The following is a 24,016-nucleotide window of genomic DNA, read 5'->3' as shown; positions in this document are numbered from 1 at the left end:
CATTTTAAAGATAGCCACGTCAGTTGCTTTTTACATTTTCCCCTACAGTACACAAAGATATTCTCATTTGCAGATTTGACTTTAAAGTAATTACTTATAATTACAGAGAAGAAGTGCATCCAGCGGATTAATCACTCCATTTATATGCTGCTCGAAGGATTACTCTCAGGACAGCCTCACTGCTTTTGCTCAGAAAGTGTCAGTTCCACAAGAAAACAAATCTCTCAAGTCAGTAACAGCCGAGAAGGACTCTGGCAACTATTTAAACTCAAAAGATTAAAGAAACAGCACACCTGGACTTGAAGCAGCATCTGTACCTGTCTTCCTCTTGGGAAATAAAGGGCCGCCAAGTGAGAATAACCAGAAAAATGGCCAGAGGAAGCCTACACTCCTACTAGGGGCTAGAAGTACCTTTGCACAGTTCTGGATCTGAAGGAAACACATCAGTGGTTATTAAAAACAAGGGCAGTGCTTCTGGCTCAGGAAGCCACGCTCTGAAGCCTGGGAAGTCCCTGAAGGAGCTGCCGCTGAACACTAACCCCAGTCTTACAGTCTCCCTGAGCCATCCACTTTTTGCCATGGACAAAGATGGGACACCAGGTGGCAAAGATCTTTGGTTTGATCCATATGGATACTGCTTATCTGTTCTCTTCGTATAGAATTTTTTTTTTTTTTTTAAATAGTGACTCTATACATGCGAAAAACACAGGTCACCCAGAACGGCAGTGATGCAGCTTCCCTTAAAATTTAAAGCCACCGGTGCATAACTTCAAATGGGCCACCCTGACTTTGCTAAATGGAGGGGAAAATGTAAACCCCACCCAGCCATGCTTAGGAAGAGGTGCAGTCACGACGACGGAAATAATCACCTTAAAGGCGTTTTTCATGCCAGAGCCACCCATGACTGAACTGATCCCCAGTGGATCATAGATCAACAGCCAACTGGTGCTAATGCAGCACAAACAGTGATTCACTGTTCATCACTAATCAGGGAGGCTACCAGAGCAAATGGCTGAAGACTGTGCATCCCTGCCACCGATGCTGGGAAGTTTTGAGAAGCTGGAGAGCTCTGCTAAAAAGCCACTGCTGAAGGAAGTCCTTCCATGTATGATAATCGCAGGGTCTCCCTCTCATCTTACCACCTGCCAGGTTAAAAAGAGCTCTGAAGTTAAAAATACAGAGTAAAAATACAATTAAAAATTGAAAAACGCAAAGTGAAAAATAGCCTTCAGGTCAAAATCCACAGGGAGGGCTTCCATTAATGCGCACTACCAACGCCCACGTTATAACACAGACACAGGATCTAAAGGGGAAAACACTAACCAGCGAGGACGACACAGGAAAGCACGCAGCTTCGGTGTTGGGGGAAAATCAGCAACAAGCCGTTCGCAGGAGCGTCCCTACGAGCAGCCGTTGAGGCCGGGCCGGGCCAGGGGAGGCAACAGCCAACAGCCCCCTGAGGAGAGGAGAAGGACGTCTCCCGCTCCGCGCCCTTCCCCACAGCGCCTTCCCGCGCGCCCACGGCGCCTGCGCAGCAGGCTCGGCCGCCGTTGCGAGGCCGGGGAGCTGCGTTGCCTGGCAACGCGGCGCCTGCCGCGAGAGGCGCGGAGGTCGCGGCGGCCGCGGGTGAGCGCCGGTGCGCGGGGCGGCCCTTGGGGCGGCGGGGCTGCGGTCTGTGAGGTCTAAACGGTACGAGAGGTAAAAAAGAGCAACGAGGCCACGGGCAGGGGGCTGGTGCAAGGCCAGGAGCAGGGTCAGCAGTGCCGTGAGGTGGCCCGGCCGCGTGGCCTGGCTGGCTGGGCGCGACGCCCTCAGCCCGCCCGGGGACAGGGCTGCCCCGTGTGAGGGGCTGGGGCGGCGACAGCGCTGCCACTCTGGTCACCCAGAGGAGGAAGGCAGCCTCGAGCCATGACTCGGGGAGCAGACGGTTGGCTGTGGTGGCGGGAGGAACAACTACCCGCTGAAACAGAGCAGCGTTGTAAGCAGTGGCTCCTGTTTGCCGCAGGCAGCCTTAAAGGGTGTCGCCTCACCCCCTCTGTCAGCCTCCTCTGCGCTACCGAGCCACACCGCAGGCTTTTCTGCTGTACCGATGAGGATGTTGAGATCGCAGAGGAGCAGCTTCAGCCCCGACGGGGTTGCTAATGTCATCCTTGCTCTATGCATCACAGGCTTCCTTGTCTACAGTAAACTCATCTGGCAGAACAGTTCAATGGGGTTTATTGCCATGGCCATATTTTTTCCTCGGTTCAGCTTGAAATTTGTGATTACTGCCATTCATTTTGAAGCTATTCTGTGTACATTATGGGCAGTCCACTGGGGGTGAGATGAGGCTGACAGGAGAGGGGCACAGTTGGTGATTTGTGGATCCAGGGTTAACTTCTGTGCCTGGAATACGTGTTAAGCTGTCTCCTGTGGTAGGCCTAGGAGAAAACAAGTGAAGTTGTAGGTTTCTCTTCTGCTATTGATGAGGCTGTTTCTGCTGAGAAATATTATTCACGTTCTTGTACATGTCTGTCTGTACAGCCACACGACTCTTGTAAAATCAGCTAAAGATTATCAATGGAGCATCATGGTTTTTACAAGGTACGATTTCACATCCTTTAAAATAAGGCAGAAGGGTTGGGAGAAGTGGAGGAATAGATAGATAAGCCCATTCCCTGTATAAAAATAATATATTCTTGTTTATATTCAGTGTTCTGGAAGGCAAGGTTAGCCTTTGGGATTGTTCTTAATTATATTGAAGTAAAAATGTGTTTGAGCATGCCAAACTTTTATAGTCCATAATAAATTTATTGCATATAATAATTATGGGCTCAGTAATTAAAACTTAAAACTTTTATTTAATATAAATGATAAATCAAAGATTTCATTTGACTTTTTATAAGTTAAAACTAGGATGTGTCAGAAACATCAATCTTAAATTTCGTATTATGGTAATTGTATGTTATGCTTCAAGTATGGGAGTTGCGTGTGTATAAAAGCCTTTGACAAGTCAAAAATTGGCTAAGAGGAGAATTTCTTTTAATTTAGTATAATACAAATGTTTTAAAATCACTTATAACAATAATTATTCAAGTTTTTTTTTTCTTTTTAGGGCCGCTCCTCCAAACGAGAGACAATAGCAGTTTCTGCAGTTGCTTTACAGGATCATATAATACACAGTCATCGGCTCCAGGATCTTTCATTAGCAGATCCTCTTAAGTCAAGGACAAGTAATACCAAGAACATTTACAAACCCGTGAACAAAGAAATGGTCAGAGCAGTAGTAGATACTGGACTAAGAAAAAAGAGTACTCACCACAAAAACAAGGAAGATGCAGAAAAGGAGTATGTTCTTGATCCCAGTCCTCCACAGCTAACGTTAGGTAAACCATTATATTCTGATTTGTGAATTTTTGTTCTTATTTAAAATAAACTAAAATGAGAAAGCTAAGCTTTCTGTTCAATAAGATAATGCTAAACAGCATGAAATCTTGTTTTAACATTTGTCAAAATTCAGCAGTTTTGGCCATCAGGTAAACAATGAAATTGCCATCAGTAGCTTGAATGTGTCTTTTCATATCTGAAATGTATTAAAAAATATTATTCTTGTGACAACGAAGGTAAAAATGAAGAAGCTAGTGCATCTTGATGAAGAAGAATTCTTCATTAAGAAGGGGGAAGTCTTTTACACTTTTTTAATGTTTTGTATATTGACTGTCATACCTTTCTTTACCTTATATTCTCAAGCAAACATCAGTGATTTTGATATTGTATTTATTTGCGGGAATGTTTTAGTATTAAGATTTTTTTTTAAGTCTATTTGAAATGGGTTTTTTTATTCCTTATTCAGTAAAAAGCCATTTACTAGTGCCGCATTAAATGTATTCTTTATTAATATATACCTACCTTTACTCAAAGTTAAAAAGGTTTGTTTTTACAATGGTCCTGAGGCTAAACCCGGGAAGAATTAACACCTGTAGTTAAATATCTTTTTCAAATTTAGAAGCAAACGTGCAACAAGATAAAAGTCACAGATGTGAGGGCTTGGAATGATGCCTGGTGAGAAAACTCACTTTCAAATAGTATTATAATAATACAGTTGTACAGCAGCGACAGACAATATTGCTTAAAAAAAAAAAGCCAGGGAGCATCTTAACAGACCAGGAGTCCAAATGGGCTTCCCACCTATCAGTTTCAGTCTTGTATTTCCCTTTTCTAAAGGTTTCTGCAGTATTCTTGCCATGAACATCTTCTTGTCTCCATCCTTTCAGTTGTCTTGATTAGGCATTTCTTAAAGGACCTTCCGGCTCCACAGTTTGCAGTTTTAAGCATAATACACTTTCATCATCATTAATAATTGTTTTATTTATTCTTTTTCATAAAAATGCCCTTAGGCCTCTCTGAAGATCATGTTGCCTTTGCTATAGTAACTGTCACAGTAGTCCCAGCTCTAAAGAGAACCATGTAAATCAATGAGGCTCCGTACAAGCACAGGCATCTGCCTTTTGGAATCAGCTGAAGGTTAAGAGGGTAACTTAAGATAATACACAACAAGTGAGTGTAACAAGTGATAGGACAAAGGTAGTAAGACAAGGTGATTATTACTATGTTTACATGGTTATAGTTCTAAAGATGGGAGGGTTTTTTCTTTGGTTCATTTTGAAGAGGAATTTGAAAGAAGAGAGGATAGTGGGGGGAAAAAACAGCAGAGAGGTACTGGGGTTAACGCAAATATAAATAATGAGTGATTATGGAAGCTAAAGGTTGTGGTGAAAAAATGCAGCCCAAGTGTGAGCATGTTCTCTGCAATTATAAGAAAGACGAAGTATTTTCTCTTTAAATCACAGCATTGACTGAAACATCCCATATGAATGCTTGTGCAAGTGATTCGAAAGAATGTGCTGAAAGATTTTAAAAATTTGCAATTGTTTCTGGGTTTTGCTTATTAGTATTTTCACCTGTAGTCTCTCATTATTTTAAAATGCTTGTGTCAAGCTTTCTCTTCTTAATAAGAATTGTGTGGTTTAAACCTTACAGCTGTGAAACAACTTTGAAAATGTAATTTAATGTCCCTTTTTCTTCTTGAGTTTGTGGGTAATCAAACAAAATGTCACAGGCCTCTATCATTAAATTTTTCTCAATAGGGACTTGAGTCCTAAAATCAAATAATAATAGTTTAAAGGTTAATGTATGTAATCACTTTGCTAATGTTCATTTTAGGATAAATAACTCACTTGGTTGTAAAGGATGTGTCAGTAAATGGGTTGGGCTTGTAAACTTGATGCATTAGGATGAAAACTCTTGGATGTCTTGAGCTGTGATAAGTGTAGGCTTTCATTGCTTGTATTTATTCAAAGTACTGCTTTGAGAATATCTTCATAGAGCCTTTTGCTTCAACTACATATCCCTTCTTGTGTGTCCTGCTGCCAGTTTTCCTTCATCAACTATGTTGTATAAAAGCTTTCCTTCTGAACACCTGTATAACCTGTCCCTCACAAATTTCCCATCTGGTTTATATTATTTAGAAGTTAGGTTTTGCCGCCAATCTCTTCCTATTTGGCAGCTTTAATCATCCATTTGTGAAAGTTTTAAATAAGTATTTTTTCTTACCCCGGGGGTATACAAAAGGCTTTCCACAAAGCTATCTCATTGTCTTCCTTAAAATAGTCTCTGACCACAGTGCTTGAAGAAAATCAAGGGTAGGCATTTTTTATGTTGTGATATTGTCTTTCATGCTGTGACTGGTTTGCTCTCCCCTTGTATCCAGATTTTCTCATCATAAAGACCATCGCTTGTGTATATTGGACTATCAAAACGGGATCTTGTTTCCTTACTTATTCACTGAAACTCTTAGGTATTACTGTCAGATGAAACTTGATACATGTTTTTACTGAAACTTTTATCATATATTTTATAATTTGATTCTTCTTTTGTAGCAGAAACACTGTTCTGTGCAATATATGCTCTTCAAGGGTTGAATGGTCAAAAGGGAAAGCACTCGTGGTTAGGAAAACTTCCTTGTCACTTGGCCACCAATTTCAGCAATTCATGCGTAAGCTTTAAGCAAAATAACATGCTCTGAACTAGGTTTTAGACTCTAGAAAGTTTGCAGGATCCTTCATGCTTCTTTTAAAGCTCATATTATTTTTCACCATCAAGAGCACCAGATGAAAGCATTTTACTGCACCAAAAATTGATAGACAACGCTATTTTATGTTAATACAGTGTATATTTTACATTCTGAAATTACGATGCCGTAAATACATACGTATGCGCTTTGCTGCTTGACACGGAGTGGTTTGAATTCTAGCCCATAGCCTGCAGGCAGAGCTGTGAGCTCCTGCACGTGTGGAGGTGCTGTATTTGTGTCTGGGTATTGAGTTGTCCAGGAACTGAAACAGTGTGCCTCTAAGACAATTCATATATGACCACCAATGTCATCCACGGCACTCATTGATTCAAATTTTCTTTTGATACTTAGGTTTACAGGCATTGCTTACTTTTGACTTGACACCTTTACAAGGGTAACAAAAGTAGCAAGGTGGGGTGTATGTGAACCAAACCATATGTAGAGAAAGCACTTTCCACGTAGTTCCAAAAGCATAAACTGACCCAGCTTGAAATCTCAAAACCATCCTGTTGTTGGAATCAAATTGATTTACGTTTGAAGGATGTCATGAGCTCACAAGGAAGTAGGTTAGGCAGATAGTTCAACTAAAGGGAAGAAAGTATTCCTTATAATTCCTTTAGTACCTCACAGAAGTTCTTTAAAAAGATCAAAGACAGTTTTGTGCAAATTTTAAATGATTAATGGTATACATCTGTAGATGGATGAGCTCAGGAGCAGCATTTTTGTCTCAAAATTAACAAATCCTATCCTAGAATAATCAGATACTTGAGCAAGTGGATCACCAAAACCCCATTCTTTGATTTGTTAGGATTCCTTTTCTCTTCATGACTAACTAGTATAATGGGTTTGGATACACAGTCTGTCTGATGGGGTTTTGAAAGCTTATACAGAACAAGTAAGTGCTGCTTATTAATGTCTGGTTTATGCAAAGATTTTGGTATGAATGAAAGAGTTGACCCTTTCCTTCCCATTTAGAACTAAAACTCTCATCTAGGTGTCATCGGCTTGCATTCTAACTATTGCATGTCCCTCTTCCTTTCTGGTTTTAGCAAATACCATTGAGGCCTCATCGTGGACTCATCTTATTGGCTTATTACACATACCTTGGACATTCCTCCATTGACTTTGGTCAGTCCACACAAGCTGCTTCCTCTGGTCTTCAAAGATGACAAAGATATATTCTTTGCTGTACCTACTAGCATCTTTTTTTACTACTGAGATACTGACACTGGACTTTATCTGCCATTTGTGGGGTTGGGGGCGAATATTGTAAGTATTTTCACCAATTCCTTCTTTGAGAAGGCAGAGATTTCACATGGACATGCAGCAAGGCACCTCACAGTTACCATTTGAGATCGACAAGCTCAGCTATCACAGTGAGGCTATCACTGGTGTCTTGTAACCATCTCTTTGTTTCTTTATGCTCTTTATTTCTCTTGCATCCGTCACAGTCTCATTACACTTCAGCATTTTGCACCAGCAAGTTTTTTATTATACCACTGTTCATTTTTATTTTTGAGAATACAAAAATGTAATGTTGATGAAACCTTCACAAATGAATTCTAACAGAGATTTTGTTTGTACAAACAAAATTACGTTACTGTGCATTGTTACATTGTCTAGTTAATATTCCCCATCATAATGGCTGTGGAAAGATATCAAAATAAATTCAAATTACTTGGCAAATAAAAGTTTACGTTTTAAAATTTCCTGTATAAATCCTGTCTGTAAAAGAGGTTCTGACAATTACTGAATAGCTAACTAATAGTAAGAAGTACGTTGCCTGCCAGTGGTTTGTCTGATGATAGATTTATATGAAGCATCTGTATAAAGTATTTTCAAATAAGTGCATCATCAATGAATTTCACGTGAAGAAAATCCATTGTCTGCATCTGCCAATGGGTTTTGTTCAGTGATTTGTTGTTGTTACTGTCTACAGCTCAGAAATTGGGCCTAGTTGGGCCGCCTTCCTTGCCACTAACTGCTGAAGAATGGGTAAAAATAAAGCAGAGATCCATACAGCATGGAGACTCCATACAGCCTTGTGCAATATGCAGGGAAGAATTTGCACTTCAACCTCAGGTACATGTATAATTGTGTGGACTACACAATTGTATTTAAAAAAAATTTTCCAGAGTTACTGCTAAAAATCATTAGCTGGAGGAAGAAAGGAAAGAAATGAAAGATTCTACTTTAAGATGCCATTTAGCATTTAATAGCTGGACCCAGCTGTCAGTGGCCAGCTCTGGAAGTATTTTGGACATGGTAGAGAAAGGTTGGTAGTGTTTGTTCACTTCTGAAGTTATGACAGTAGAGGAAAAGGTAATCAGCCTTTTTATCTGTTCTTGCAAAACAGGTGTAGGCTATTTTTCGCTTCATTTAAACTCCTGTTAGATATGCTCCTAGCCTTCATTCATCAGAATGGCAAACATTCACTAATTACACCATTTAAGATATATTTTGTTTTCTCACAAGTTTTGTTAATCGCAGTTTAGTTCAATAGTTATTTCTATTTGGAAAATGGAGGTAGGTGTACTCTTAATACCGGTCAGTCACTTCCTTAGGTGATCTGAAGAAATGCTTGCATTTTACCTCGATGGCTTTATTCAATGCATGTGTGTAGCATAAGCATAAATACATCATGCTTTTTTAGATTCTGTCATCTATCATCTTGAAAATATTAAGCAAAAGGGTCAAGTGACTGATCGGAGTGCTGCTTCAGAGAGGTGATGATGGTAATTAGAAGAATTATCCCAACTGCTTGCAAGTTTCTTTCCACATTGCATCTTAGGGCGTTTTTTTCTGCCTGTTCCCTCTTTTAATTTTTCTTGAAGACTTTTTACAGCCAAGTTTGTGATGTGAATCAAAGTCTTTCAATAACCTTAGATACAGGGCTTTTGCTTCCTTTTACAGCAACGTTAACTGAAGGTGTACTGTTGTCCACAGACAGGTGGGGTGGATCTGGCAAAAGACCACTCTGCCAATTTCTGGCTACCCTGAAAGTCTAAAGCTTGACAAGAGAGAGCAAAAGACAGCACTCATTAAAAAGGTTACTTTAGATTTGGCACAAAAAGGGAAATGCCTCTGGAATTCTTTTTGTCCTCAGTGTTTCGTTAGCTTTCCTCCCTCAAGGGGAAAAAAGCCACTGTATCTGAAAGCTTTCCCTTCAGCTGGCTGCTAGCCATTAATCCTTTTGTGTTTGCCAGCTCAATAGTGCACACTGCTTGTTCTGGTTTTCACTCCTTTCCCAGTTTTTCCTTCTTCTAAGAGCCAACTGCCTTTTTTGTCCAACTCTGTATCTTTTGTCAGGATGGAGATCATCAGCATTTGGTGGGAATTTAGGTCAGATAAAGGTGAAGTTTTCTTGTAGCCTGTGAACATGCTTTCTCTTTTGTTTTTTTGTATGTGTGACATGCTGCATTTGATGTATATCACTTCTTGAAATTTAACGTCTCTGTGGGGAAAAGGGAAAAAAATTAATCAGCTTTCCTTTTAAGTACTTGTTTTATGATCGTTTCCTCCGGTTAGTAGCAGTTGGCATTTCTTTCTTTCTGCCACTCCATGCGTTGTTAACACAAAATTCACATATTGGTTTAAGATGTAATATATTAAGTAATTTCTATAGAAGGCTAATTTTATTTTCACCAAAAAGACTGCAGTAGTAACAGAAAGAAACTGATGACCTTTCAGGCAGTCAGAATTTTTCTTGTCAGCATTTTTTACTTTTCAGCTTTTAGAATGGTTTAAAGTCAGGTTATTTTTTTTTCCTTTGAAAAACAGGTGCTGCTTTCATGTTCCCATGTATTCCATAAAGTGAGTACCTTTTTATATAACTATTCAAGCACGTAATACATAAGTATTTTAATTAAACTACTTAAGTGAATATCTTAATGAATTAAATGTAATCATCTTGAAAAGTAATTTTGATTCCAGATTTTTATGGTAAGAAATATAATTTAAGGCTATTTTATGATGAGGCATTTTATTACCTTTTTTAAAACCATATGGGAAAACAGTTTGTAACTGAGCTATACATTTGTATACTACGCGGGAATAGTTTAATTCATGAAATTTCACGCGAATATATGGAGATTTACAAAATTCTCTTAACATTTTAATTATAAAAATATGCATCTTGCAGAGTGTTCATGGACTAATGAATAAACTGTTTTTACATTCTGTAATCTATCCTGTTTCATCTGTTCTAATGATAAGAAATATATTGTAAGTAATTGCAATTATTTTTTCAGGCATGCCTGAAAGCCTTTGAAAAATTTACAGGTAAAAAGTCTTGTCCTATGTGTAGAAAAGAGCAGTATCAGACCAGAGTAATACATGATGGGGCACGCTTGTTTAAAATAAAGTGCGCTATTAGGTAAGCCTTACTTCTGCTACAGGTGTTGTCACTGGACAATATTTATTTCTAAATAATGTTCCAAATGTGTTAAAACTTTAATATGATACGAAACTAGACAGAACGAATGCACTACAAAAGTTACAGTGTAAAAAAAAATGCATGAAGTGATTGTTTCATATAAATAATAAAATTATATAAATTTGAGTTTCCTCTTCTTGAGCAAAATTGTGTCTTGCAGAATTCAAGCTTCCTGGAGGGGATATACTGTTAGAAAATGGTATAAAAACTTGAGAAAAACAGTGCCTCCTAAAGACAGCAAATTAAGAAAGCAATTCTTTGAGAAAAAGGTATGTTGCATTGCTGCTTTGGTCTGATTCATCTCCCTTAAATGAAAATTCCTGAATATCAGCTCTCTACCTCTTCATTTGTTCCTTCTTGTTCATATCAAACAGGCAGCACTGGAGGCACTCGGTTGTTTTGTTAGTCTGTTCATTCCATCCTCTTTACAATGTAGAAGTAAGGAAAATAATTTAAATATTTAATTTTAAGGCCTGCCTTTTGCCTAGGCCAGCAATAGTGGGGCTTTTTGTGAGGCTCTGTATTTCCATTCTCTTTTTGATAAATCACAGTAATGTGTTTTCCTATAGAATTATATGAAAGGGGTGTAGTAAGGGGAGAAACAAGTAAGTCCATAAACAATCATAACTTCTTTTCACTCTCATTGTTCCCTCACTGGACACTGAACTGGATAGTTCCATTCCATAGCTTTGCCCTTCTCTAACTTCCGCTCAGATGCAAGTCGGACCGTAATAAATTGGGGTCCTGACCCCGTACAAATGAGGCCAAATCAGGTGCAGGCATGTTGCGATGACCCTGCTTGCCTTTAAGCACACAGCTGCTGCAGAGTCCCTGTGCAATCCTCAAGTCCTCCTTTGCCAACTTCCAGTCTTCCCCCAGTTTAGTAACAGCCAGCCCAGCTCAGCTTTTCAGTGACAAAAACTGCTCTGACGCATCCTCAGCAATTACCAAACCATCCCCCGGGGAACGAGAGAAGCTGCCTTCCAGTTCAGATTATCAAACAGCCTGGTTAACAGCGATTAACAAAGCCACGCAAGACAGCCATTTAAACGTAGCTAGTGCATGCAACTAGGAAAATACTCTTGCCAAAGTTGCAAGCTAAATCAGTGGTAGGTTTAAACCAATACTTAAATCGGCTGTTTGTTGGTTTTTTTTTTTAAATCACTGCTTTAGTTAAACTGAAGAGTGCTTGCAGAAAAACGCTTGTTACTGTCTGTCGTTATTTCTCACGCTTGCTTGGTTGTATCCTGTTGGAGAAGAGCTTTGGAGGCAAAGACCCTCTCTTCCTATATTATGCATTTGTGTATGATAGTGAGATTGGTACCCGAGAGGTGATCTGGCAGACTGTTGCAACAAAACTGGTACCACTGTTCTGCTTGCGTGGTAACAGTGGCAGGGGAGAGAGAGGAAATACTGTTCTCAGCCGTAACGCTGAGACAGCTTGCTGGTTGCTACGCTACCTTTGTAATCGATGCAAAGTTGTTCCCTGTAACAGAATGAATATGGAGGTAACTGAAGAAAGCTAATGTTACACTTGAAAGTGCTCAAACACTTAAGCTTGGAAGAAGTGAATCCTTGGGTGGATTGTGACTGTCCTCAAGTAGCACGATGAGAACAGCCAACAGAAACACTTAGATTTTTCTGCATGGAAGACTGGGGAAACAGTCGTATGCTTCTTTCCCAATAAGGCTGTCAATTTTCTGTGGGCTCAAGATACCATGCTTAGCTATAAACAGGGTCTCGGTAAAGGGAAGTTGAAGGCTTCTAAATACGCTGAAAGTTGCCACTGAGTGTCATTTGCTAAAATTTCTCTCACCGAACTTCAGATGGCTACAGTAGCAGTCCACCAAGCTACCTACAGTGGGCTAGCTTTTAGGGCCCCTATCTTAGATACCTGTTTTAGGGAGAAACAGCCTGATAGACTGCCCGCATTTCATCACATGATTATAAGCCATGGGAAGGTCTTCATTTAACATAGTTTCCATATATAGTCCACAGCATTAGGAAATCATTCTCATGATTTCAACCTTCAGGATTTTGCAGGGAACAAAATGGGCACTACCTTTTCACCTTCTATTAGGAATAAATTTATAAAGTCTTCTCGTATGGATTTGCCATGTTTAAATGAATTCAGTACCAATTGTGATTAAAGGATATATACTTATTTTTCTTAGTGGCTTTCAAGTAGGAATTGTAGATGAGTTTTCCTGCTGTTCACTCTTATAATTTTAAGTGTTGGTTAATGAAAACACTATAAAGAAATTTTTCACGAGGAACTATCCATTTCCAGATGCTAAAAAGCTTTTCTAAGATAAATTTTGCCTGTCAAACTTGTGCTGTGCTTTCAAAATGTCACTCCCCAAACATCAGCATAATCAAACAGCATCACAATTGAAAAAAAAAAAAAAAAAATCTAACTTTTAATAATCCTACCTCCTCTGGAAGGATCACAAAGGTTAAACGTCAAGTTTCATACGCTTAAATAAATATCACAAAATAAAAAACAAGCTCTGAAATATTAGTACTAGGAAAGACACATATTACTTGTTTCAGGGTGCTGCAGTAGCCCTATTACACCTATCGTTAAAATTTTTAATAATCTAGATCGAAGGAGATAAGAAAGGTCACTGAAACCACAGTAGGCTACTTTTTAGCACTACTATACACAAAAAGCAGGGTGTTGCTTCAGCATGTTAGGTAGTGAATTTCTTTGATCCTACCTATAAAGTTACTTCTGCATGTCGTTTAATTGTGGTGTAGTCTTTTATTGGTGCAATTAAATCTTTTCAAATGCATTACATTATCTCCAGCTTTGCTAAAAATCTTGCCATTGTTTAGGAAGCGAGGTAAGTAATTGTGAAATGATGTAGTTGACTTAAGTTTCTTCCTCCCCCCTCCACATGATTTCTCCCAACGATTTTAATTTAAATCTCACCAAACAGTATAATGGTCCTGGAATTTGTTTAGTCGCTTGACTTCCTTTATCACATGGAGATGGTAAACATTCTGTTGCTAACTTGAAGTGGCTCCAAGCAGCAAAACTAGGAGGATATTAAACCAGTAAAAGCTTATCAACTGATTCATTGATATGCTGTAAATTCCAGTCTTTTCATTTTACTTTTGAGGGTTGCCATAAGTCAACACATTAGTAAGCAATTTGCTGACATCGGATCACTTAAAAAGGCTTCCCTGCGGACAAAGTTCACCTCGGTGCTTTGTTTCATCGTTTTATTTTATCATAGTCTTGTGCTGCTGTACAGATGACTGATGTAGTCAGTCTATGCATACCGATAGAGTATTTTGATATTCAGTTTATGCCATTCTGTTCAAGTTTTAAGAAGTCACAGATGTAAAATATAGAGATACAGTGTTTCCAGAAATAAATTCAATTAATCAGTTTCGGTTGTTCTAGGAAAAAAAAGGTTATTCAGTATTATGCATTAAAACACAGCAGAATTTAATATTTAAATCCTAGAACATGTTAACACTAACAAATGATAGAAAATGCTTATTTCCTTTCTGTTCACATTGATAGTTCGCACTAGTCAGCAAAAATTTTGGGTTAAATTTCAGTTACGCTTCTTTTTTTCTTCCCAACCTTAGACTTTATTTGCTGATTGATGGATATGGGTTGGGTCAGGTCATACTGCAGAAAATACAGGAGTAGCTCAAAGCAGATAGTATCTTAGCAGCAGGGGAACTTCATAGATCACTGTCTCAGGCAGGAGAAGAGTTTTCTTTTTATTTTTACAGTTTCTGCTCAAGGAGGCTCGTGAGAGGACTTTCAGGATGACTTAGTGAAATGGGGAAGAGAAAGACACGTGCAAGCTCAGGGAAGAAATGGAGGGCTTCTCCCCGCTGAGGGGAAAAGGGACGAGCAGCACAGGCACAGACAGAAAGGGGGCACCGCTCGCTTAATGCAACCCCAGCCCCTCCCTGGCCCCCGCTTTCAGCTCTCCTTGGTGGTTAGCTTTCCTCAGCAGCCTGTCTAGTTGTAGTGTAGCTCACAGACGGGCCAAGTCCTGGAACGGCCGCATACTGTCTGTGCTGCTCTCATGTCCACAGAAATAGACACCAGGTAAGGACAGAGGTGAAACATGGTTGCTTTTCCTCACGCTTTGGGTCCTGAGAGGCTATTAGAAAGCACCGTCATGGCTGCCCTAGCTTCCTATTACATCCCCCGGGCTTTCTTATGAAAACGGTTCAGGTCTGTTCAAGTTTGATACCAGTATAAATGAAGACTAAGCTTAAATCAGGACCAAAAGTGTTTTCAAATGGATCAACCTTTACTTGATGTTGAAGAGAAACCATGAATTATATAAGGTTTAGGTGTAATCTTACCCTGTTCTTCCTGAAATCAGATTTTAAAATGAAATCAGTAAGAGCAGTTACAGTTGCGATGCGGAGTAGATTCAGTTCTAGAACCTAGGTAACAACAGTTCGGGTAAAACTTACTAGGACTGTTACTGCTTAATTAAATACACAATCACATTAAAATATTAAAGATGTAACCTGATTAAAGTGTCACGCATTAGTGTTTCATGTCTCATTCAGGAAGCCACCAGTGTCATCTTTTGGGATTGTTTGGAGACCACAAAGTGTAAATATTGAAGGAGGCCTGCGGTGGGATTCTTGTTTGTTTGGTTTTTGTTTTACACATAGCACTGAAGGTCAGCGTGGGACAGAATCAGATTTTTTTCTTTCTTGTCAGTCACGAGGGGAGCACAGGATTACCCATCTGCTCTTTGCTAGACATGGAATTCTCTCAGCGTACAGAAGGGGCTGCTGCTTTTCCTATCGCATTGTGATATAAATACATACGCTATACAAGGAGTCTCAGGGGATTTTTTCTTTTTCTTCTTTTTCTTTTTGTCTTTAAATCGTGTTGATACATCAGCATTAACTAACAAGGTAACTAAATCCGATTTGTACTGACAAATGAATACATCCTTTCAATATACTGTTGTGTTAGGGATGATTTGGAAATACAGTAAGTCATAATAGGTCTCAGTTAGTGGTGAATCAGACCGTAAAATAAAAAGAATACACAGGATCAAATCTAATGTCAAGAAGCAAACAACTTGCCTTACGTGATGGTTTTCACCATTGCCCTTACCTGGACGCTTCTAATGTTTGTCTCTAAAGTCTTTATTCAGAAACATTATGGGTTTCAGTGGAAGACACTTTCGTACTTGCACATTATGGACATAATTGGACTTGATGATCTTAGAGGTCTTTTCCAACCTTAATGATTCTATTAATTTAAAAAAAAAAAAAGACAAACATTAACTGATGAGGTTTTTTTCATAGTTTTAGAAGGAAATTTAGGAAATTCAAAATTTAAATGAAATCTTGGAATGTTAAGTGAGCTTTTCAGACAGTTTTTGTGGGTTTTTTGTGGGATTTGGGCTCTTGATTCCTTGGGTCTAGAAAAGTTCGCTTTGAATATTCTGATATATGCTATGAAGGGTCACTTTAGCAGCTGTAAGGGAGCACATGTCCTGGTAGAGAAAAGCTACTGAAAAAAAAAACCAAACCCAGTGAAATGAAAGAATAGGAGAGTTTTCAGGTACCATCAGGCTGTCTGGCCGTGACAACAACCCTTCTGCCACCTCGCCTCCCACTTCCCACCTCATCCTCCCTGAAAAAGTGGCCCCCTGTTTTCCTATCAAGTTTTCACTCACAGGGGATGCATGGAGAGAAAGGCTCACATTGCACGGTCACGATACAGGTGTCGAAATGTTCCTTAAAACTGCTGAAAGCATTTACGAGCAGAGTCACAAAAGACACCTCTAAGGCTTGTGTGACTCCCTACAGAACTTTCAGATATTGTGGGAGCAGTGAGAGAAAGCGGCCACAGTGAGCTGGGATTGCACTCAAGGAGATGATTAAGAAAAGCATCCATTGCTTTTAGGTATTTATTTTGCGGAGCACTGATGGGAGCATCTCCAGATATGACCACCAGATTGCTTAGGCCTATGTGCAATATGCAGAAACACATTTAAGGCAGTAGGTCATAAAAGTCCATACCAAGGACAACGCCTAAGATGCCTCTTCTCTCAGTGGGTATCACGCCTTCAGCTAACCCCACAGCAGATGCACTGGTTTCCCATCAAATAACCAACGCTCCTTTCTCTAACACAGCTGTACCCTCTGTGCTGCACCCATATGGGTTAAAAAAGTTCAGTGACGACAATCCCGTGTTTTCTCTGAAGGATAACGGTCCGTCAGTGGAGTCTGGGGACCTGATGCTTTTAACCTCTAAATCAGCACAGATGCCAGCTGCAAATCGGAACAAGATTCCATAGATCATGCAGCTAATCGGGCCCACTTGTCCAGTCCCTCACAATCCATCCACGTATGAACTACCTATAAGTAACTCCAAATCTAACAGCAGTCCATTTTCTTTTCAGGTTCAACAGATCAGCAATCGACTGTTGAGTTCCTATGACATCAACCTAGATGAATTTTTTTCTGAGATAGATTATTCTATAGCTGCAAGTCGAGATGTGTTTCAGCAGTTGGAAGGAAAAGAAATATTAATAAGTGAAACTGACTGGGAGAAGATCCAGATGCAGGTTGGTTGGCTTTTTTTTTTTGTTTGCCTTTTTTATTTTTAAAGAGTAGTTTTGCATTTATGAGCTCTTTTACGCTCTATTTGAGGCATGGCAGCCTTTTCAGCACAATTGAGTGTTTTCTGTTTTCTTAAATTTTGGTCCAGCTGTTCCAAATCAGAAATATTAAAGAGTTTTTACAGTTCAGAGGTTTACCTCAGCAGCGTCTCTCTCCTACTCAGTTAAAGAGCCCAAAGAGGCTGTAGACAAAATTGAGAATCAAAATGTTAACAGTTTCTCAAAACACATTAAAGTCATAAAATTTGAATGTCTGAATTGGCATATTGCTGATATGTTTACCTTCCGTTGTTTCACTGCAGGTTGGTTTGTTTGTTTTTACTCAGGCATTTCGGCAGGAGATATTTGACTGTCCTATCTGTATCACGCCACTCAGCCCTGCAGTTCATCCTGCCTGTCTCTTTTCTGGTAACAGCAACCAGTTTTCACGACAGACTGTTCTGCTTTCTTGTTCACATTTGTTTCATCATGCCTGTCTTCAAGCATTTGAAGAGTTTTCCTTGGGACAGCGACATATTTGTCCTTTATGTCGCTCACATTATCAAAAGAAAATCCTCGAGTGTTGATACATATAGCTGATAATGAACCATCTCCTAGGTCGTAGCTGACAACACGTGTACTTCTACCTTTGGAGCCTTTTCAGAGCCAGATCTTCCAAGAACAGATGATTTTGTATGGATGATGGTACTCACCTTGTGTTTAGAGAAATAAAAGTTAAAAGGGTGCTGTTGCTCCCCTTTTATACTCAGTTTCACCTTTGGTCTTCCAGCATTTTTATTCTTCCTCCCTCTGTCACTCCCACCTTCCTCCGTTTTCATTTCCCTCTCCCAAAGATGAACCACAGTTGTTTCAGGCATTGTGTTCATTCCGCAGTACCCCGCTATTATCCCTCAGCTGGTTGTTTGTTGTTTGGGGGTGTGGGGGGGGTGTGGGGGGTGGGGTGTTTTGGTTTTTTGTTTTGTTTTACACCTGATTTGTTGCAGCACAGGTTCCCGCTCACAAGGACTGCCACTACTGCAACTGCTAGTTGTAGCAAGAAACACTTTTTTTTCCCCACCCCCTTTTCCTTCAGCCACATTTATTAACTAGAACCCCGGCTGCTGCTTCTGCTTGAACGACTCTGAGCAACTCCAGAGAGCTGTAGGTGGACAGAAGTGGCCCTCAAAGATGGAGGATCATTTCAGAACTTCAGAGAACCTGGAACCACAGTAAGTACTGACCACTTTCAAGAGAAACAAACACATGATTATGACTTTTCAGCTGTGCATTGCTGAAACTAAGTCAGGTCACCACAGATAATTTACAAGAAAAGTATGAGCACGTAAAGACAAAAGTCAGAAGCTAAACCAAAATGAAACAGCAACATATCAAGGTAAAAAGAAAATTTTGCATAAAAAGGCAATAACTGATCAACTACACAAATGATAGAGAGTTTCCAAAAAATACTGACGAGATCAAATTACGTCATGCATCAAGTGAGGTGGTCACCGCAAGACCGGGTGTATGGGTTAACAGTCTGAAGCTGCAAGTGGGAAAGGCTGTGTTAGAGAATCATTAGACAAAAAAGCGTTTTACAGATCGGTTGCTGATCGACTCTGCTTTTGGGCAGCCAGAAAGCTGTCTCCAGGGCTTTCAGAGTTGGTTGTCTCTAGGAACGTGTGGGGAATGCGTGATGCTCCAAAGGACTAGGAATTGATAAGCCTATCTGGAGACTGGGGAGGAGGGAAGAAATCCTGGGGAAATGCAGACCTGAGTTTCACTCCATTTCCCAGAAAAACACTGGTACAAACTACTTAAAAAGAACCAGTATTTGACATAGCAAGCCTTTTCTGTGATAGGATACAGTCCTGCAGATGAAGCAGAAAACACAGTGCCACGAAAAATTAAAGTGCAAAATACACGCTTACATAGGAGTAGCCCCATGTATGAGATGCCTCACATCTTAGGTATGTAGCAATATGGAGACTTTCTGTAGGAAGACATCCAGAAATATATTTGAGACCACAGGTTCAGTATGAATGAATGATGTTGCAAAAGGAGACCAAAGAAAAAAACCACACCCCAAACAAAAAAGTACTGAAGACACGATGTAGTGTAAGGGCTCAGGCTTGGAGGTTTCCGTCTCCAGTTCTGAGCTCCGCATTTCGAGAAACACACGAGGGTCCCCACAGGCAGCCAGAAGGACGATGAGAGGCCTACGTGAAACAGTTGAGGGAACTGGGGGTCGCTTCTTAGGTAGAAGATAAAGGGAAATGTAACCTTTCAGGTGTGGAAAAAGACTTGTCTCACTATGGGCCTCTGAGAACCAAATTCAAGCTCAAAGCGTGGCAAGGGCCCTTCACGTCTGACATTTAGGAAGCCTTGGACAACTAAACACCGGAATATACTGCCTAGAGACAGCACAGAAATCACATCGCAGATAGTCCCTGCCAGGCTGGTTAAATACCAGGGATATCGTAGGGATGTTTGATCTGTGCAGCCGAACGGATCGGACATCTCCAGGTCCCTTCCAGCCACCTGATTCCTGAACTTTAAAAACAGCCTAAAATCTCCCGTGAAATGGAAAGGAAAGTCTGAAGCTGTTCACGTTTCAAACAGTTTAGGAAACACGGTGGTCAGGTTTTTAAATATATAAAAATTGCCCTTCAGTCAAACTATTAAGCTATTGAAAATGACTCATACATACGTAACCAGCACACTCTTCTATGAGCAAACCCCACTTGCCTGAAGTTGAGGGTTCAAATTAATTGTGCGCCTCAGACACAGGGCTGCAATGCCTCCGAACCTACAGGAATCTCCATCACATACCAGACATCATGTATTTTAAAAACCTGACCATCTGAGAATCTCAAAAGCTTGTTAAACTGGGGGGAGGAAGGAAGAAGAGAGAGAACTGCAACTATTCACACCAGCTACTGACAGGATAATTTAGAATGCCACAGAGATTTTTTTTTTTCATTGCCTAAAATAAAATTTAAAAAAAAAAGCAAATCTCCACTATGAATCACACTTTAACTTTATTGAAAATACAGTAAAAAAAAAACCACCTTCCTACAAAACATTCAGTGTAACATTTCAAACAAAGGCAAAAACACATTACCGCTGCTTTTCACAAAAAAAAAAAATCAGCCTGGCTAAGGCGGCAAGTACTTTCATTTAGTTTTGTAACACAGCAAAGTACCCACAACTGAGAACATTCTAAAATGTATTTCTGGATGACCTAAAAATAAACCAGGAAGGGTTTGGTGGGGAGAAGGCATGTACGCAGAAAATTGTTCTGATTAAAGTAACACTCAAAGCATAATTTTTCAGCTATTCTACCTTGGCCCAAGATACATCCACGTGAAAGAAACATCAGTTGCTCAAGACTGCAGAGTTTACAAAGCCTTCAGCACAAATCGGACCAAGAGGGGACCGCCGAGTCCCCTCAACATCTCCCAGCCTCACACGCCGTTAGGATTGTGCGTAATTTTGTTTTGGAAACTGAAATCTTAACCGGTAACACTGCAGTGAAAAACCTGAAAGTGCACGACAGAAGAGGTCTGCTGCCGTCGTTACAGCACCCGCAGTAGCAACATCCATAGAAACGCTAGTTCCGAACTGGATTTTTATGGTCGCGTCTCCCAAGTCCACGTGAAGCTGATCCCGTGTGACGAGATGGCCAGCAGCACGCCGAGAATATTCAGTCTCCTCAGTGAGAATTTTAGGGACAAAGCTTTGTGAAGACAAGAGCGATGTGCGTTTTCTATTTAGGTAACGCGGGGTTGGGTTCCTAACCCCACAAGACAGTAAAAGGAAATCTAGCCATATGGTTTGTGTACAAGTGTGTGTTTCATACACTTTAAGGTTTCAAATCCATGAGCCAAGTGTATCTTCTTTTTCTATCCATTTGTTTTTAAAGCAATAGAAGACAGGCCAAATTAGCTACAAATACTTTGAAACCTACCTTTAAAAAAATGGAAAATGGCTCAACTTTGCTCTGTCATATAAAGCCAGGGAGGAGAAAGTTACTCGCACAGGTTTTGTGAATTTAAGTATCTTGGCCCAGACGGGGAAAATTTAGGGTTAGGGGGAAAAACAGCATCCACCAGCTAATTCTTTCCTTAAGGATTTAAACACATCCATCATATTCACAATACAGGTACCGCCACCATGCCGCTGTTCTGAATGACCATTTCACATGGAGAGAGAAGGTCCAAAGCACGCTCATACGCACGAAATACAAAAGGTGCAGAAAACACATGACGAGCCTTACCCTGGCACCATGCAAAGTCTGACTTTGATCAAAACATGAAAGGGCTACACACCGCCGACACAGCGGAAGGACGCGCCCCGGTCTCCAGCTGAGGAAGGCAGCAAGGCACAGCCAGAGCTGTAGTCTCACTCTACGAATTACAGGGAAGGTAACTGAAGAGCGGTCCCACTCGTCAGCTACTCCAGAGTAACTGCCATCGGCACGGGCTCAAATCGGCTGCACGAGCACGTTACTCTCTCGCCGAGAAGTGGGCCGGTTGCCTCACGCTACTGAAAGTTAAAAGCACATATATATGCAGTGACTAAACCATTTCCACTTGCATGAGCTCTTGGTAATTTGTTAGAGGACCCACGCTAATGACAGGATTGTTTTAACGGAATCTAGTGGTAAAAAACAGTTCAAGCACAAATGAATGAATAAATATTAACATTTTCATAACAGAAGAACATTTCTAACTAGGGAATGTCTCTGTATAGCCTATGTGGGAAAAGAGATACATTAAAATCAAAGCAAGTGCCCTGATACTTCACAGCTGGTATCTATGGAAGCAGTGAATATGGGGAATGCAAAATAAAGCACTGCTCATGAAAGGCGCTTCAGCCAGTGATGCCAACCATAAAACCTAATGTCACGGGGCGGGGGGGCAACAGCAACGCTTGAGGTTAATATACAAATGTTTAGAAGCAATTTGGAAGCAGTATCCTCCCCAAGTGCTCATGTGGGTACAAATGAATAGTTGGATACCTGAAGCCTTTAAGAACTGGGATTTCCTGATGTCTATGTTTACGTGAGGTCTCAATGCAGATACAGCTTTTAAATAGCCTGGATTCAGATACGTCAGGATTATCAACATTTACAGGATATTTCTTACACGATCTCTTCGCCTGTTTGGAGTCACCTTCTGTTATTTGTTAAAACATTTAATGCTATGTATACAAAAACAATAATCTGTGAGCAATAAATGAAACTGAAAAAGTTACTTAGAAACAGACGGTAATTAATACAGACCAAGCACGCATCCTCAGGTTTTCTATTACCACATAAGAGCCATCTTCACAAGTTCACAGGCTTCTATAAATTTAAAGTCAAGGATACTGTTGCACTGTGAAACACAAAGCTGGTTTTTAGAAGAACTTAGTAAGTTCTTTTCAGTGTTAGTGAATTACTGGCGTATTTGGAGAACATACAATTAACTTTCATATACTAATGATACAGGTGTTTCTTCCTGTTGAAAGGAGAGTTTGAGGTGCTTCCATTGCGAAACGTTTAAAAAAAAAAAAACACCCCATTTAAGTTTCCTGCTGGTATATATTCTTACAGGCCACACATCAGATCTGTGTAGATCCTTCTTGTTCTGTTATTTCACGTTTTGTCTACATCAGGAAGAGGACCTGTTATTAACATCGATGCCACTGAATGAGATAGTGAATGACTTGAAAACATGAAAAAAGAATGCAAGCCGAGATGTTAGATGTTTTCAAGAATTAAGGCCAGATTTAGGAAAAAAAGTTTCATCAGCCCCTGAATTTCATGAATTTAAGGATTTTAAATATATTTTTAGTAATATGGAATTTTAAAGACCGACTAGAAAAAGAATGGAAAACAGACTGTCTGCACAGGTGAGCTCCATGTCATCCCCCCCCCCCCAATTACTGGGCACAGTGGGGACTCTGGAAGTCACATTCAGTGTTAATTCCCCACCAGATGTGTTCTCCTTCCTAAGATTCTGACCGGTATTGTCAGGCTTTAACTGTTGAAGTGAAACTTGTAGGAGATCCTCTCTGGATGTGGTCTGGGGGGACACTGTTCTAGTTGGAACCACGCAGCATTCTTGAGACAGCAAGAAGCCATTCAAACACAGAATGGCCGGCACAGAAACATACAACCAGAAAATCCTGAATGACCTCTTAGTCCCAACAAAGCAGAGCTGAAAGAGAAAAGCTACAGTTCAAGAACACGCCTGGAAACCCCGAGAGTCTGCAGTCCCAATCAAAAGTAACCCAATTCAGCAACTAGAACTGTGGGGGGCAGACGGACGAACCACGGGCTGGCCTCCTCACACCGTGAAGAGAAAAGGCGCATCACAACTTCTTATGACAGTGTCCGAGACTGCCTGCCTGTGGCAAGGGCACCGGGCAAGGTAGAAAAAAGTGGCAGAGGTTATCACCATCTGGGCGACAGCTGTTGGCTTCGATTGCTCTCCGCGAATGGGATGAATTCAAAAGCAGCATTTTTGTAAAGTTCAAGTGTTGTTAACGCGACTGAAATAACTTGCCAGTTTACCAATAGTAAATTCAATATTCAGGAGCTCAAGATTTCAGCTCCTGAAATACCCGGGTTGGGGAGGGAAGTTAGTGTATGCAACATTGCCTCAAGCCAGCACTAAAATAACACAAAAATACTAACACTAGCGGGTAGGGAATCTTACTTCCTTAAAGCATTTAAAGGTTCACAGTTCACATCAACACTTTTTTAAACAAAACTAAGCACATTTCTTTTTAAAGAGGTTATTAACAAGGCCTTAGCATTAAATGACTACCTAGATGAAAAAAACTGCTATTTTAAAAATCAGAGTATATGTA

The 24,016-nt window shown here is 40.2% G+C and overlaps 1 protein-coding gene across 1 annotated transcript; it reads left to right on the top strand.

The window, feature by feature from the left end:
- The first annotated feature begins 1,596 nt into the window (after positions 1-1,596).
- RNF32 (ring finger protein 32) lies at positions 1,597-17,910 on the top strand. Its single transcript, XM_076332367.1, has 9 exons — positions 1,597-1,626; positions 2,524-2,583; positions 3,095-3,365; positions 8,052-8,194; positions 9,893-9,925; positions 10,363-10,487; positions 10,708-10,816; positions 16,961-17,125; positions 17,506-17,910. Exons 2-9 carry the CDS (start codon positions 2,560-2,562, stop codon positions 17,743-17,745), a joined length of 1,110 nt encoding a protein of 369 aa, XP_076188482.1. The 5' UTR covers positions 1,597-1,626; positions 2,524-2,559; the 3' UTR covers positions 17,746-17,910.
- Positions 17,911-24,016: the final 6,106 nt, after the last annotated feature.

Source organism: Aptenodytes patagonicus, chromosome 2 (assembly GCF_965638725.1).
Source record: "Aptenodytes patagonicus chromosome 2, bAptPat1.pri.cur, whole genome shotgun sequence".
NCBI classification, from domain to species: domain Eukaryota; kingdom Metazoa; phylum Chordata; class Aves; order Sphenisciformes; family Spheniscidae; genus Aptenodytes; species Aptenodytes patagonicus.
Note: the sequence above shows the minus strand (reverse complement) of the source record. Positions and strands in the feature narration are given on the sequence as shown.